Source organism: Salmo salar, chromosome ssa06 (genome assembly GCF_905237065.1).
Source record: "Salmo salar chromosome ssa06, Ssal_v3.1, whole genome shotgun sequence".
NCBI lineage: Eukaryota > Metazoa > Chordata > Actinopteri > Salmoniformes > Salmonidae > Salmo > Salmo salar.
In genome coordinates this window covers 24,929,647-24,943,109 of record NC_059447.1, presented here as the reverse complement: position 1 = coordinate 24,943,109, position 13,463 = coordinate 24,929,647, and the positions used below count along the sequence as shown (strand labels likewise).

General features: G+C 47.0%; 1 protein-coding gene across 3 annotated transcripts in view; it reads left to right on the top strand.

The window, feature by feature from the left end:
- Nucleotides 1-13,463, top strand: part of LOC106595870 (voltage-dependent T-type calcium channel subunit alpha-1I) — a 142,360-nt gene that overhangs the window by 85,898 nt on the left and 42,999 nt on the right. For all 3 annotated transcript variants that reach the window (XM_045720030.1, XM_045720029.1, XM_045720028.1), the window contains exons 14-18: nt 620-792; nt 1,712-2,272; nt 3,966-4,066; nt 6,325-6,448; nt 9,462-9,530. In XM_045720030.1, the coding sequence (XP_045575986.1) occupies nt 620-792; nt 1,712-2,272; nt 3,966-4,066; nt 6,325-6,448; nt 9,462-9,530 (1,028 nt within the window). The remainder of the gene's footprint in view (nt 1-619; nt 793-1,711; nt 2,273-3,965; nt 4,067-6,324; nt 6,449-9,461; nt 9,531-13,463) is intronic.

The window sequence follows — 13,463 nt, the reverse complement described above, 5'->3', positions numbered from 1 at the left end:
TTGAATAGATGTACTGTATTAATCGTACAGAGTAAAAGTCTGATTTTAACAGTAAACCAGTCACTGATGCTAGAATGCTTTGGCCTGCTCCCAGATATATTTGTGCAGTTTTGCTAAATCCTACAGTCATGTTTGCCGTGACAATGGCCAATGTTAGGAAGGCAGCACAAACAGATGGGACCAGGCTAGGAATGCTTCCCAGATCAAGCCTGATCTCTCTGAAATGGAAGCGGCAGAAATGTTAAATAATACATGTGTTACAACACAACTTCTCCCACTCTCTTCTCCTCCCTATGGACATACACAAACCAAACTTATCTTACTGTACAAACGTACAGTGCACTCCATGAGCTAGTCAGACCAGGTTAGGTTGAGAATGTGCTTAGTTAGTCTATGCCACTTTCTTTTATCTTCCAAGATGTGCTTTGCAGTTCCATGCTGACTCTTTCTATCTGATTCTCTCTCTCTCTCGCTCTCTCTCTCTCTCTCTCGCTCTCTCTCTCTCTCTCTCTCTCTCTCTCTCTCTCTCGCTCTCTCACTCCATCTATCCCTCCGATCTCTCTCTCTATCTCTTCCCCCCCCTCTCCTTCTCCTCATCCCCTTCCCCTCTCTCTCCCAGACCCTAAGATCTGCACCCTAACCCCCAACGGTCACCTGGACCTGTCCCCAACGCCCACGGGTCTGTACACGGCCGACAGGCTCACTTTCGCTCTGGGCTCACGCAAAAACAGTGTCATCTCTCTGGGCAGGGCTAACCTGGAGGGCAGGACTAACCTGGAGGGCAGGGCTCTGGTGAGTGGTGGGAGGAAGGAGGGAGTGAGGAGACTGGAGAGAGGAGGGAAGAGGAAAGAGGGAGGGAGGTACAATGGGAAGGAGAACTGGTTTGTAATGGACTGGGTCAGAACAAGATGTGTCTTGCTATGGTTGCAATCAATTCAGGAAATGACTTAAAATTGCTAATTTAAAAAGAAATTGCCCATCATTGAAATGTATTTTTTCTTCAGTTCTTTATTTGATCCCTCTGCAGTCACTGCAAATGGCTGGGTTGGCCTAATGGTTTCGCTCTCCCTCTATCTCTCTCCCTCTTCCTCTTTGTCTCTCTTCCTCTCCCTTTTTGTCCCTCTCCCTTTCCATATTTCTCTCCCGCTTTCTCCCTCTCCCTCTCCCTCTGTCTGTCCCTCTCCCTCTCTGTATTTCTCTCCCACTTTCTCCCTCTCCTTCTCCCTCTCTCCCTCCCTCTGTATTTCTCTTCCTCTTTCTCCCGCTCCCTCTATCCCTCTTCCTCTTTGTATTTCTCTCCTTCTTTCTCCCTCTCCCTCTCCGTCTGTCCCTCTCCCTCTCCCTCTATGTATTTCTCTCCCTCTTTCTCCCTCTCCTTCTCTCTCTCTCCCTCTATGTATTTCTCTCCCTCTTTCTCCCTCTCCTTCTCCCTCTCTCCCTCTCTGTATTTCTCTCCCTCTTTCTCCCTCTCCTTCTCCCTCTCTCCCTCTATGTATTTCTCTCCCTCTTTCTCCCTCTCCCTCTCTGTCTGTCTATCTCTTTCTTTCCCTCTATGTATTCCTCTCCATCTCCGCCTGTCTCTCTTTCTCTCCTTCTACGTATTTCTCTCCGTCTCCCTCTCCATCTCTATCTCCCTCTCTGTCTCCCTCTCTTTCTCTCCCTCTCCCTCTCCATCTGTCTCTCCCTCTTTGTCTCCCTCTCTCTCCCCCAGTGTCGGGGGAGCAGCTCCCTGTACCACAACTGGGGCCGCCCTGCCTCCCAGACCCAGGCAATGCGGGGCCGGCGGTCCAGCTGGAACAGCCTGGGTCGCCCCTCCCGAGCCTTGGGCCTGGGATTGGGGGTAGGAGGAGGGGGTAGCCTGCGCTCCCGTAGCCCCCACGCCACCCACCCAGCCGAGCAGGAGTCCCTCCTCTCCCCCCCTCACCCTCCTCCGCACCTCGCCCACCCTTCTCCCCTCCTGGCCCTAAACTTTGTCCCGCGGCGGGACCGCCGGGCACTTTCCTTGGAGCTGCCGGAGCTCCTCCAGGTCCCAGGGACGCCCCTGGCATCAATGCTGCCTTACCCCAGGAAGAAGAGCTTCTCCAGTGGGTTGGTTGGTGGAGGGGCTGGGGGGGAGCACCAGGATTGCAATGGGAAGGCCCCATCGGCCCAGCTCCAGCTTCAACTTCAGCTGCCGCCACATCCCCATCCCCATCCACAGCTACTGACAGAGGTGTTCCCTCAGGTCAACACACGCAAGGACAGAGAGGACCTGGACGATGACATCGACTATGTGAGTTGGTGTTGGGGAGGTCTGGGGGTGAGGATGGGTGAGAGATTTGGTGAGGGGAAGGTCTGGGGGTGAGGGGGAGGTCTGGGGTGAGGGGGGGTCTGGGGGTGAGGATGGGTGAGAGATTTGGTGAGGGGAAGGTGTGGGGGTGAGGATGGGTGAGAGGGTGGGTGAGGGGGAGGTGTGGGGGTGAGGTTCTGTGAGAGGGTGGGTGAGGGGGAGGTGTGGGGTGAGGTTGGGTGGGAGGGTGGGTGAGGTGTGGGGTGAGGTTGGGTGAGAGGGTGGGTGAGGGGGAGGTGTGGGGTGAGGTTGGGTGAGGGGGAGGTGTGGGGGTGAGGTTGGGTGAGAGGGTGGGTGAGGGGAGGTGTGGGGGTGAGGTTGGGTGAGAGGGTGGGTGAGGGGGAGGTGTGGGGTGAGGTTGGGTGAAAGGGTGGGTGAGGGGGAGGTGTGGGGTGAGGTTGGGTGAGAGGGTGGGTGAGGGGGAGAGTGGTGAGGATTAAGGGAGGAGAGGAGGATCTGAATGATGAGATTAAAGAGTGATTTGGTTGTGATGATAAACAATGATCAAGTCCTATTCACTTTAAAAACACCCTGGAAAATACACAGTCCCAGTGATATGCTAACGTCTTGGTAAAGACAGATACTGTAGGTAGGAGAGAAGGAACTGTTGTTGTACCAGTGATATCCTAACATCTTGGTAAAGACAGATACTGTAGGTAGGAGAGAAGGAACTGTTGTTGTACCAGTGATATCCTAACGTCTTGGTAAAGACAGATACTGTAGGTAGGAGAGAAGGAACTGTTGTTGTACCAGTGATATCCTAACGTCTTGGTAAAGACAGATACTGTAGGTAGGAGAGAAGGAACTGTTGTTGTACCAGTGATATCCTAACGTCTTGGTAAAGACAGATACTGTAGGTAGGAGAGAAGGAACTGTTGTTGTACCAGTGTTATTCATGACCATCAGCACAATGCAGCTTATAGTAGAATAAACACACTGTGTATAGCAGTTTATAAAATAAATATCCAGGAATACATTCTCCAGTAGATTCCCCGTTATGTCTCTCCCCTGGGATTCTATTGTTTCAAGAGTAAACAATCCCATACATACAGGGCTGAACCAGGGCCAATTAATAATGCTATTTACACAAAATGACACCCTATTCCCTATGTAGTGTACTACTCTGACCAGGGCATATAGTGCACTATATAGGGATTAGGGTTCCATTTGTGACTCAGTCACTGAGTAGAGCAGACAAATGGGGCTGCTGGATATTATGCTTCTAGGTGTTGATAAAGCAAAGTGTCCTCTCTTGTAAACAATTAAGATAGAGGATTCATCTTTGATCTTGGGAGGTGGAATAATCAGAATAATCTTATTGTATTATACAGTATAGCCGTTTCTCTTTGTCTAGAACCAGTGTGTTTATGTGTACTGAATTCACTCACCAAACTGTGTGTGTGTGTGTGTGTGTGTGCGTGTGTGTGTGCGTGCGTGCGTGCGTGCGTGCGTGTGCGTGCGTGCGTGCGTGCGTGCGTGCGTGCGTGCGTGCGTGCGTGCGTGCGTGCGTGCGTGCGTGCGTGCGTGCGTGCGTGCGTGAGCCTGCCTGCCTGCCTGCCTTCACACGTGCATGTGTGTGTATTCTGACTGTGTGTGTATTCTAACTTTCAGTGTGTGTGCTGTGTCCCTCCTCCAGAGTCTGTGTTTCCGTATCCAGAAGATGATGGAGGTGTACAGGCCAGAGTGGTGTGAGACCAGAGAGGACTGGTCTGTCTTCCTCTTCTCTCCTCAGAACAGGTCTGTCTGTCTGTCAATCCCTGTTTTCATTCATTCACTCTTTCATTTCATTTCCTGCTCAGCACTAACACCCCTGATACAGCCATTCAAGTTATTGAATCCGATGTATTTGTGCTAGGCTAGAACGAAAGCCTGCACAGCCTGTGGATCCCCACTCCCCAAGAGAAGAATTGTCATGCACCACCTTATCAGAATACCTGCCTCATTAGTGTATGGATCCCTGTCCCTGAGTTAGCAAAGGGATGCTTCCCATAGTGATCCTCTATCTGTTGGTCAACAATAAATCCACCTCAGAGCTCAGAGATAGAGCTCAGGCAGGAAGGCATTGTGTTCTGTTAGCTGTGGAGGTACACTGTATATACAAACGTATGTGGACACCTCTTCAAAAATGAGTGAATTCGGGCTGTTTCAGCCACACTAGTGGCTGACAGGTGTATAAAATCACGCCATGCAATCTCCATAGACAAACATTAGCAGTAGAATGGCCTTACTGAAGAGCTCAGTGACTTTCAAGGTGGCACCATCATAGGATGCCACCTTTCCAACAAGTCAGTTTATCAAATTTCTGCCCTGCTAGAGCTGCAGTGGTTAACTTTAAGTGCTGTTATTGTGAAGTGGAAACAACTAGGAGCAACAACGGCTCAGCATCGAAGTGGTAGGCCACACAAGCTCACAGAACGGGACCAACGAGTGCTGAAGCGTGTAAAATCGTCTGTTCTCATTTGCAACACTGCCTCTGGAAGCAAATTCAGCACAATAACTGTTTGTCGGGAGCTTCCATGGCCGAGCAGCCGCACACAAGCTTAAGATCACCATGCCTAATGATAAGCGTTAGCTGGAGTGGTGTAAAGCTCGCCGCCATTGGACTCTGGAACAGTGGAAATGAATTCTCTGGAGTGATGAATCATGCTTCACCATCTGGCAGTCCGACGGACGAATCTGGGTTTGGCGGATGCCAGGAGAACGCTACCTACCACAATGCAAAGTGCCAACTGTAAAGTTTGGTGGAGAAGGAATAATGGTCTGGGGCTGTTTTTCATGGTTCAGGCTAGACCCTTTAACGCTACAGCATGCAATGACATTCTAGATGATTCTGTGTTTCCAACTTTGTGGCAGCAGTTTTGGGAAGGCCATTTCCTGTTTCAGCATGACAATGCCCCCTTGCACAAAGCGAGGTCCATACAGAAATGGTTTGTTGAGATCGGTGTGGAAGAACTTGACTGGCCTGCACAGAGCCCTGACCTCAACCACATCTAACACTTTTGGGATGAATTGGAACACCGACTGCAAGTCAGGCCTAATCACCCAACATCAGTGCCCAACCTCACTACTGCTCTTGTGGCTGAATGGAAGCAAGTCCTTGCAGCAATGTTCCAACATCTAGTTGACAGCCTTCCCAGAAGAGTGGAGGCTGTTGTAGCAGCAAAGGGGGGACCAACTCCATATTAGTGCCAATGATTTGGACGAGCAGGTTCCACATACTTTTGGTCATGTAGTGTATTTGATATTTCTCACTGCTTAGTAGGAGCTGGTAAGATTTAATTACAGGTTTTTTGTAACCTCTTTCTATCATTATCTCTATGTCTCTCTCTGTGTGTCTCTCTCTCTGTGTGTATGTCTCTCTCTGTGTGTGTGTCTCTCTCTCTCTGTGTGTGTCTCTCTCTCTGTGTGTGTCTCTCTCTCTCTGTGTCCCTCGCTCTCTCGCTCTTACTGTCTCTCCCTCTCTGTGTGTCTCTTTCTCTCTCTCTGTCTCTCTCTCTGTGTGTGTGTCTCTCTCTTTACCTCTTTGTCTCTCTCTCTCTCTCTCTCTCTCTCTCTCTCTCTCTCTCTCTCTCTCTCTCTCTCTGTATGTCTCTCTCTTTACCTCTGTGTGTGACTCTCTCTGTGTCTGTCTCTTTCTCTCTCTTTCTGTCTCTGTCTCTCTCTCTCTCTGTGTTCGCTCTCTCTCTCTATTGTAGTGGTGTCTCTATGGAGCATGGTGCCTTTAAAACGCCAGTTAATGGGAATTGCTTTGAAAGGAAATGAAATAATCAGAGAGAATGGGGCTATTCTCTGACTGAATGATGAGCAATCCCCAGTTCTCTGTCAATGAGGCACAATAATGGGTTTTAATCAGTAGAGATGTTACAAAACACATGTTTTTAAATTGTTTATCTTTTTCCCTCTTGCTCTCTTTCTCTTCCTTTCTGTCTCCCAATACCACTCCCACTTCCTCCACTATCTCCCTCCCTCCCCACCTGCCTCCCTCTCTCTCTCAGGTTCAGGCGGGTATGCCAGTCCATCATAGCCTACAAGATGTTTGACTATGTGGTGCTAGCGTTCATCTTCTCCAACTGCATCACCGTGGCTCTGGAGAGACCCAAGATCATGCAGGGCAGCCTGGTAAGGATCAAAGTTCACCACTAGGTTTCAACCATAGAAATATACTGCTCAGAAAAATAAAGGGAACACTTAAACAACACAATGTAACTCCAAGTCAATCACACTTCTGTGAAATCAAACTGTTCACTTAGGAAGCAACACTGATTGACTGACAGACCTATATCCATCCTACCCTGCCTTTCTAAGGTCTTCGAAAGCCAAGTCAACAAACAGATTACCGACCATTTCGAATCCCACCGCACCCTCTCCGCTATGCAATCTGGCCCTTCTTTGGACACTGTGTTAACAACCCTCCAGACGAGCTTCAATGCCATACAACTCTCCTTCCGTGGTCTCCAACTGCTCCTAAATACAAGTAAAACTAAATGCATGCTCTTCAACCGATCGCTGCCTGCACCTGCCCGCCTGTACAGCATCACTTCTCTGGACGGTTCTGACTTAGAATTTGTGGACAACTACAAATACCTAGGTGTCTGGTTAGACTGTAAACTCTCCTTCCAGACTCACATCAATCATCTCCAATCCAAAGTTAAATCTACAATTGGCTTCCTATTTCGCAACAAAGCATCCTTCACTCATGCTGCCAAACATACCCTCGTAAAACTGACCATCCTACCAATCCTCGACTTCGGCGATGTCATTTACAAAATAGCCTCCAATACCCTACTCAACAAAATGGATGCAGTCTATCACAGTGCCATCCGTTTTGTCACCAAAGCCCCATATACTACCCACCACTGCGACCTGTACGCTCTCGTTGGCTGGCCTTCGCTTCATAATCGTCGCCAAACACATTGGCTCCAGGTCATCTACAAGACCCTGCGAGGTAAAGTCCACCCTTATCTCCGCTCACTGGTCACCATAGCAGCACCCACCTGTAGCACGCGCTCCAGCAGGTATATCTCTCTGGTCACCCCTAAAGCCAACTCCTCCTTTGGTCGTCTCTCCTTCTAGTTCTCTGCTGCCAATGACTGGAACGAACTACAAAAATCTCTGAAACTGGAAACACTTATCTCCCTCACTAGCTTTAAGCACCAGCTATCAGAGCAGCTCCCAGATCACTGCACCTGTACATAGCCCATCTATAATTTAGCCCAAACTACTACCTCTTCCCCTACTGTATTTATTTATTTAATTTATTATTTTGCTCCTTTGCACCATATTATTTAGATTTTAACTTTGAACTTTCTTCAAATTATAAATCTACCATTCCAGTGTTTTACTTGCTATACTTTATTTACTTTGCCACCATGGCCTTTTTTGCCTTTACCTCCCTTATCTCACATCATTTGCTCATATTGTATATAGTATTATTTTTGTCTACTGTATCATTGATTGTATGTTGTTTTACTCCATGTGTAACTTTTTGTATGTTGTCGAACTGCTTTGCTTTATCTTGGCCAGGTCGCAATTGTAAATGAGAACTTGTTCTCAACTTGCCTACCTGGTTTACTTGTTCTCAACTTGCCTACCTTGTCTATTCCATTGCAAATGGAATAGACAACAGGTGGAAATTATAGGCAATAAGCAAGACACCCCCAATAAATGAGTGGTTCTGCAGGTGGAGACCACAGACCACTTCTCAGTTCCTATGCTTCCTGGCTGATGTTTTGGTCACTTTTGAATGCTGGCGGTGCTTTCACTCTAGTGGTAGCATGAGACGGAGTCTACAACCCACACAAGTGGCTCAGGTAGTGCAGTTCATCCAGGATGGCACATCAATGCGAGCTGTGGCAAGAAGGTTTGCTGTGTCTGTCAGCGTCGTGTCCAGAGCATGGAGGCGCTACCAGGAGACAGGCCAGTACATCAGGAAATGTGGAGGAGGCCGTAGGAGGGCAACAACCTAGCAGCAGGACCGCTACCTCCGCCTTTGTGCAAGGAGGAGCAGGAGGAGCACTGCCAGAGCCCTGCAAAATGACCTCCAGCAGGCCACAAATGTGCATGTGTCTGCTCAAACGGTCTGAAACAGACTCCATGAGGGTGGTATGAGGCCCCGACGTCCACAGGTGGGGATTGTGCTTACAGCCCAACACCGTGCAGGACGTTTGGCATTTGCCAGAGAACACCAAGATTGGCAAATTCGCCACTGGCGCCCTGTGCTCTTCAAAGATGAAAGCAGGTTCACACTGAGCATGTGACAGACGTGACAGAGTCTGGAGACGCCGTGGAGAACGTTCTGCTGCCTGCAACATCCTCCAGAATGACCGGTTTGGCGGTGGGTCAGTCATGGTGTGGGGTGGCATTTCTTTGGGGGGGCCGCACAGCCCTCCATGTGCTCGCCAGAGGTAGCCTGACTGCCATTAGGTACCGAGATGAGATCCTCAGACCCCTTGTGAGACCATATGCTGGTGCGGTTGGCCCTGGGTTCCTCCTAATGCAAGACAATGCTAGACCTCATGTGGCTGGAGTGTGTCAGCAGTTCCTGCAAGAGGAAGGCATTGATTCTATGGACTGGCCCGCCCGTTCCCCAGACCTGAATCCAATTGAGCACATCTAGGACATCATGTCTCGCTCCATCCACCAACACCACGTTGCACCACAGACTGTCCAGGAGTTGGCGGATGCTTTAGTCCAGGTCTGGGAGGAGATCCCTCAGGAGACTATCTGCCACCTCGTCAGGAGCATGCACAGGCGTTGTAGGGAGGTCATACAGGCACGTGGAGGCCACACACACTACTGAGCCTCATTTTGACTCGTTTTAAGGACATTACATCAAAGTTGGATCAGCCTGTAGTGTGGTTTTCCACTTTAATTTTGAGTGTGACTCCAAATCCAGACCTCCATGGGTTGATAAATTGGATTTCTATTGATTATTTTTGTGTGATTTTGTTGTCAGCACATTCAACTATTCAAAGAAAAAAGTATTTAATAAGATTATTTCTTTCATCTAGGATGTGTTGTTTAAGTGTTCCCCTTATTTTTTTGATCAGTGTATAATTAGTGGTGTCAAGTCAATGATCTTCTATTTCCATCAACTCTCTCTCTCTCTCCCTCCATCTCTCTCTCTCTATAGGAAAGAGTCTTCCTAACCATCTCCAACTACGTCTTCACAGCCATCTTTGTAGCAGAGATGACGCTCAAGGTAAAGTGATGCGCTGAATGTGTGTGTGACTATTCTTGTGAACAAGAATAGTAAACCATTTTTTTTTTTGACCAACTCAGGAAATGTTCTTAGTCCCACAGGGTCAAATTCTATTTCTAGGGGGTTTGGGCTACGGTTAGAATTAGTGTTAGGGTTAGAATTAGGTTCAGGGTTAGGAGCTAGGGTTAGGAAAATAGGATTTTGAATGGGACTGAATTGTGTGTCCCCACAAGGTTATTTATTTTAAATGTTTTACATGTAAGTCATTTAGCAGACGCTCTCATCCAGAGCGACTTATGCTGTCCTGTCATGGCTTCCTTTTACACTGGGGTCTAAAAATGAGGTAACAGGCATGTCAAATCCATTTATCATCCGTAAATATATACATACTGTACCTCAACCACTCCAATATCCCTGCGCATTGAGTATGGTACCGGCACTGACCTGCATTTCCATTGTATTTATTAAGGATTCCCATTTGCTGTTGCCAGGGAAGCAGCTACTCTTCCTGGGGTCCAGCAACATTAAGGCAGTTATATACAGTTTAAATATTACAGGACATTACATTTCATAACACTTTTCACAACACATAAAGTGAGTTCCCTCAGGCCACTACTCTACTATCACATATCTACAATACAAAATCCATGTGTACGTGTGTCAGTGCCTGTGTGTGTGTGTGTGTGTCTCTTCACAGTCCCCTCTGTTCCATAAGGTGTATTTATATCTGTTTTTTTAATCTGATTCTACTGCTTGCATCAGTTACCTGATGTGGAATAGAGTTCCATATAGTAATGGCTCTATGTAGTACTGTGCACCTCCCATCATCTGCTCTTGACTTTGGGACTGTGAAGAGACCTCTGATGGCATGTCTTGCGGGGTATGCTTGGGTGTCTGAGCTGTGTGCTAGTAGTTACAAAAACAAGTAGTGATGAAGTCAATCTCTCCTCCGCTTTAAGCCATGAGAGATTTACATGCATATTAATGTTAGCTCTCCATGTACATTGAAGGGTCAGCCGTGCTGCCCTGTTCTGAAATAATTGTAATTTTCCGAGGTCCCTATTTGTGACACCTTGCCACAAGACTGAACAGTAGTCCAGATGTGACAGAACTAGGGCCTGTAGAACCTGCCTTGTTGATAGTGCTGTTAAGAAGGCAGAGCAGCGCTTTATAATGGACAGACTTCTTCCCATCTTAGCTACCGTTGCATCAATATGTTTGTATGATCCCCAATCAGAGACAACGATAGACAGCTGCCTCTGATTGGGAACCATACCCGGCAAACAAAGAAATAGAAAATCTAGAATGCCCACCCAAATCACACCCTGACCTAACCAAATAGAGAAATAAAAAGGCTCTCTAAGGTCAGGGCGTGACATATTTAGACATTTTGGCAAATGTATTGTAAATACAAATCTGAAATAGTACATTTACATAAGTATTCAGACCCTTTACTCAGTACTTTGTTGAAGCACCTTTGGCAGCGATTACAGTCTTCTTGGGTATGACGCTACAAGCTTGGCACACCTGTATTTGGGGAGTTTCTCCCTTTCTTCTCTGCAGATCCTCTCAAGCTCTGTCAGGATGGGGAGCGTTGCTGCACAGCTACTTTTAGGTCTCTCCAGAGATCGGGTTCAAGTCCAGGCTCTGGCTGGGCCACTCAAGGATATTCAGAGACTTGTCCCGAAGCCACTCCTGCGTATTCGTGGATGTGTGCTTAGGGTTATTGCCCTGTTGGAAGGTGAACCTTTGCACCAGTCTGAGGTCCTGAGCGCTCGGGAGCAGGTTTTCATCAAGAATCTCTCTGTACTTTGCTCCGTTCATCTTTCCCTCGATCCTGACTAGTTTCCCTGCCGCTGAAAAACATCCTCACAGCATGATGCTGCCCCCACCATGCTTCACCATAGGGATGGTGCCAGGTTTCCTCCAGAAGTGACACTTGGCATTCAGGCCAAATAGTTTAATCTTGGTTTCATCAGATCAGAGAATCTTGTTTCTCATGGTCTGAGTCCTTTGGGTGCCTTAAGGCAAACTCCAAACGGGCTGTCATGTGCCTTTTACTGAGGAGTGGCTTCCGTTTGGCCATTCTACCATGAAGGCCTGATTGGTGGAGTGCTGTAGAGATGGTTGTCCTTCTGGAAGGTTCTCCCATCTCCACAGAGGAAATCTGGAGCTCTGTCAGTGACCATCGGTTTCTTGGTCACCTCCCTGATCAACACCCTTCTCCCTCGATTGCTCAGTTTGGCGAGGTGGCCAGCTCTAGGAAGAGTCTTGGTGGTTCCAAACTTCTTCCATTTAAAAATGATGGAGGTGTTGGGGACCTTCAATGCTCCAGACATGTTTTAGTACCCTTCCCTAGATCTGTGCCTCGACACAATCCTGTCTCGGAGCTCTACAGACAATTCCTTTGACCTCATGGCTTGGTTTTTGCTCTGGCATGCACTGTCAACTGTGGGACCTTATATAGACAGGGGTGTGCCTTTCCAAATCATGTCCAATCAATTGAATTTACCACAAGTGGACTCCAATCAAGTTGTAGAAACATCTCAAGGATGATTAATGGAAACATGATGCACCTGAGCTCAATTTCGAGTCTCATATCAAAGGTTCTAAATACTTATTTAAATAAGGTATTTCTGTTTTTTATTTTTAATACATTTGCAAAAATGTCTAAAAACCTGTTTTCGCTTTTTCATTATTGGGTATTGTGTGTAGATTGATGAGGGGGAAAAAATGATTTAACCCATTTTAGAATAAGGCTGTAAAGTAAAAGTCAAGGGGTCTGAATTATTTCCGAATGCACTGTATACTTGCATCCTGGTATTTCTTTATCTTACCTCGTATCTCTTTTTTTGTATTACTTTATTACTGCACTGTTGGGAAAGAGCTTGCCAGTAAGAATGTCACTGTACTGCTTTTCACCTGTGGCATCCTGTGCACGTTGCGAATAAAAATTGAAACTTCAATCACCATGGGGAAAGGCAAAGAACTTACATTTGGAAAGAGACAAGTGGTTGTTGACTTTCATAAATCAGGCAACGGTACAAAAAACAACTAAAGAGCAATTATAAACCGGGTGGTTCGAGCCCTGAATGCTGATTGGCTGAAAGCCATGGTATATGAGACCTTATAGCGCGGGTATGACAAAACATTTATTTTTACTGCTGTTGGTAACCAGTTTATAATAGCAATAATGCACCTTTAGGGGTTTGTGGTATATAGCCAATATGCCACAGCTATGGGCTTTATCCAGGCACTCCACGTTACGTCATGCATAAGAACAGCCCTTAGCCGTGGTATATTGGCCATATACCACACCTCCTCGGGCCTTATTGCTTAAATATACCACTTACTACTATTAGGACAACAATTAAGAAGTTTAAGACCACTGGAACAGTGGAAACTTGCCTGGTAGAGGCCCAAGTGTATCTTTTCCCCACGCACATTGAGGAAGACGGTTCGGAAGGCAAAATTAATGTCCAAGGGCCACAGTTAGAGAATTACAGAACTTGTCCACATTTTGGGTTCACCAAGTCTCCCAAATCTACAATTAGACATCACCTCCAAGACAATAGGCTATTTGGAAGGGTTGCCATGAAAAAAGCCTTAATTGAGAACAACCAACAAATGTAAACGCCTGGAGTTTTCTAAACGGCATTGGCACTTGGATTGAAATGCCAATGTCAGATGAGATGAAAATAGAGCTCTTTGGCTCTATCACACCAGTGGTGGGTTTGGCCCCTAAGGAAGGATGCATATGAGTTATATTCTAAAACGCTATATATCCATTTTCAGAAATGTTAGTAAATTATTATTATAAATTTTTTTGAAAGCTATCACTATATGCTTTCATTTCAGAGAGACAAACAGTCATATTTTGTTGCAAAATTAGATATATCCATCTCACTCGCAGAGCAAAAAGTAGCACTGCAA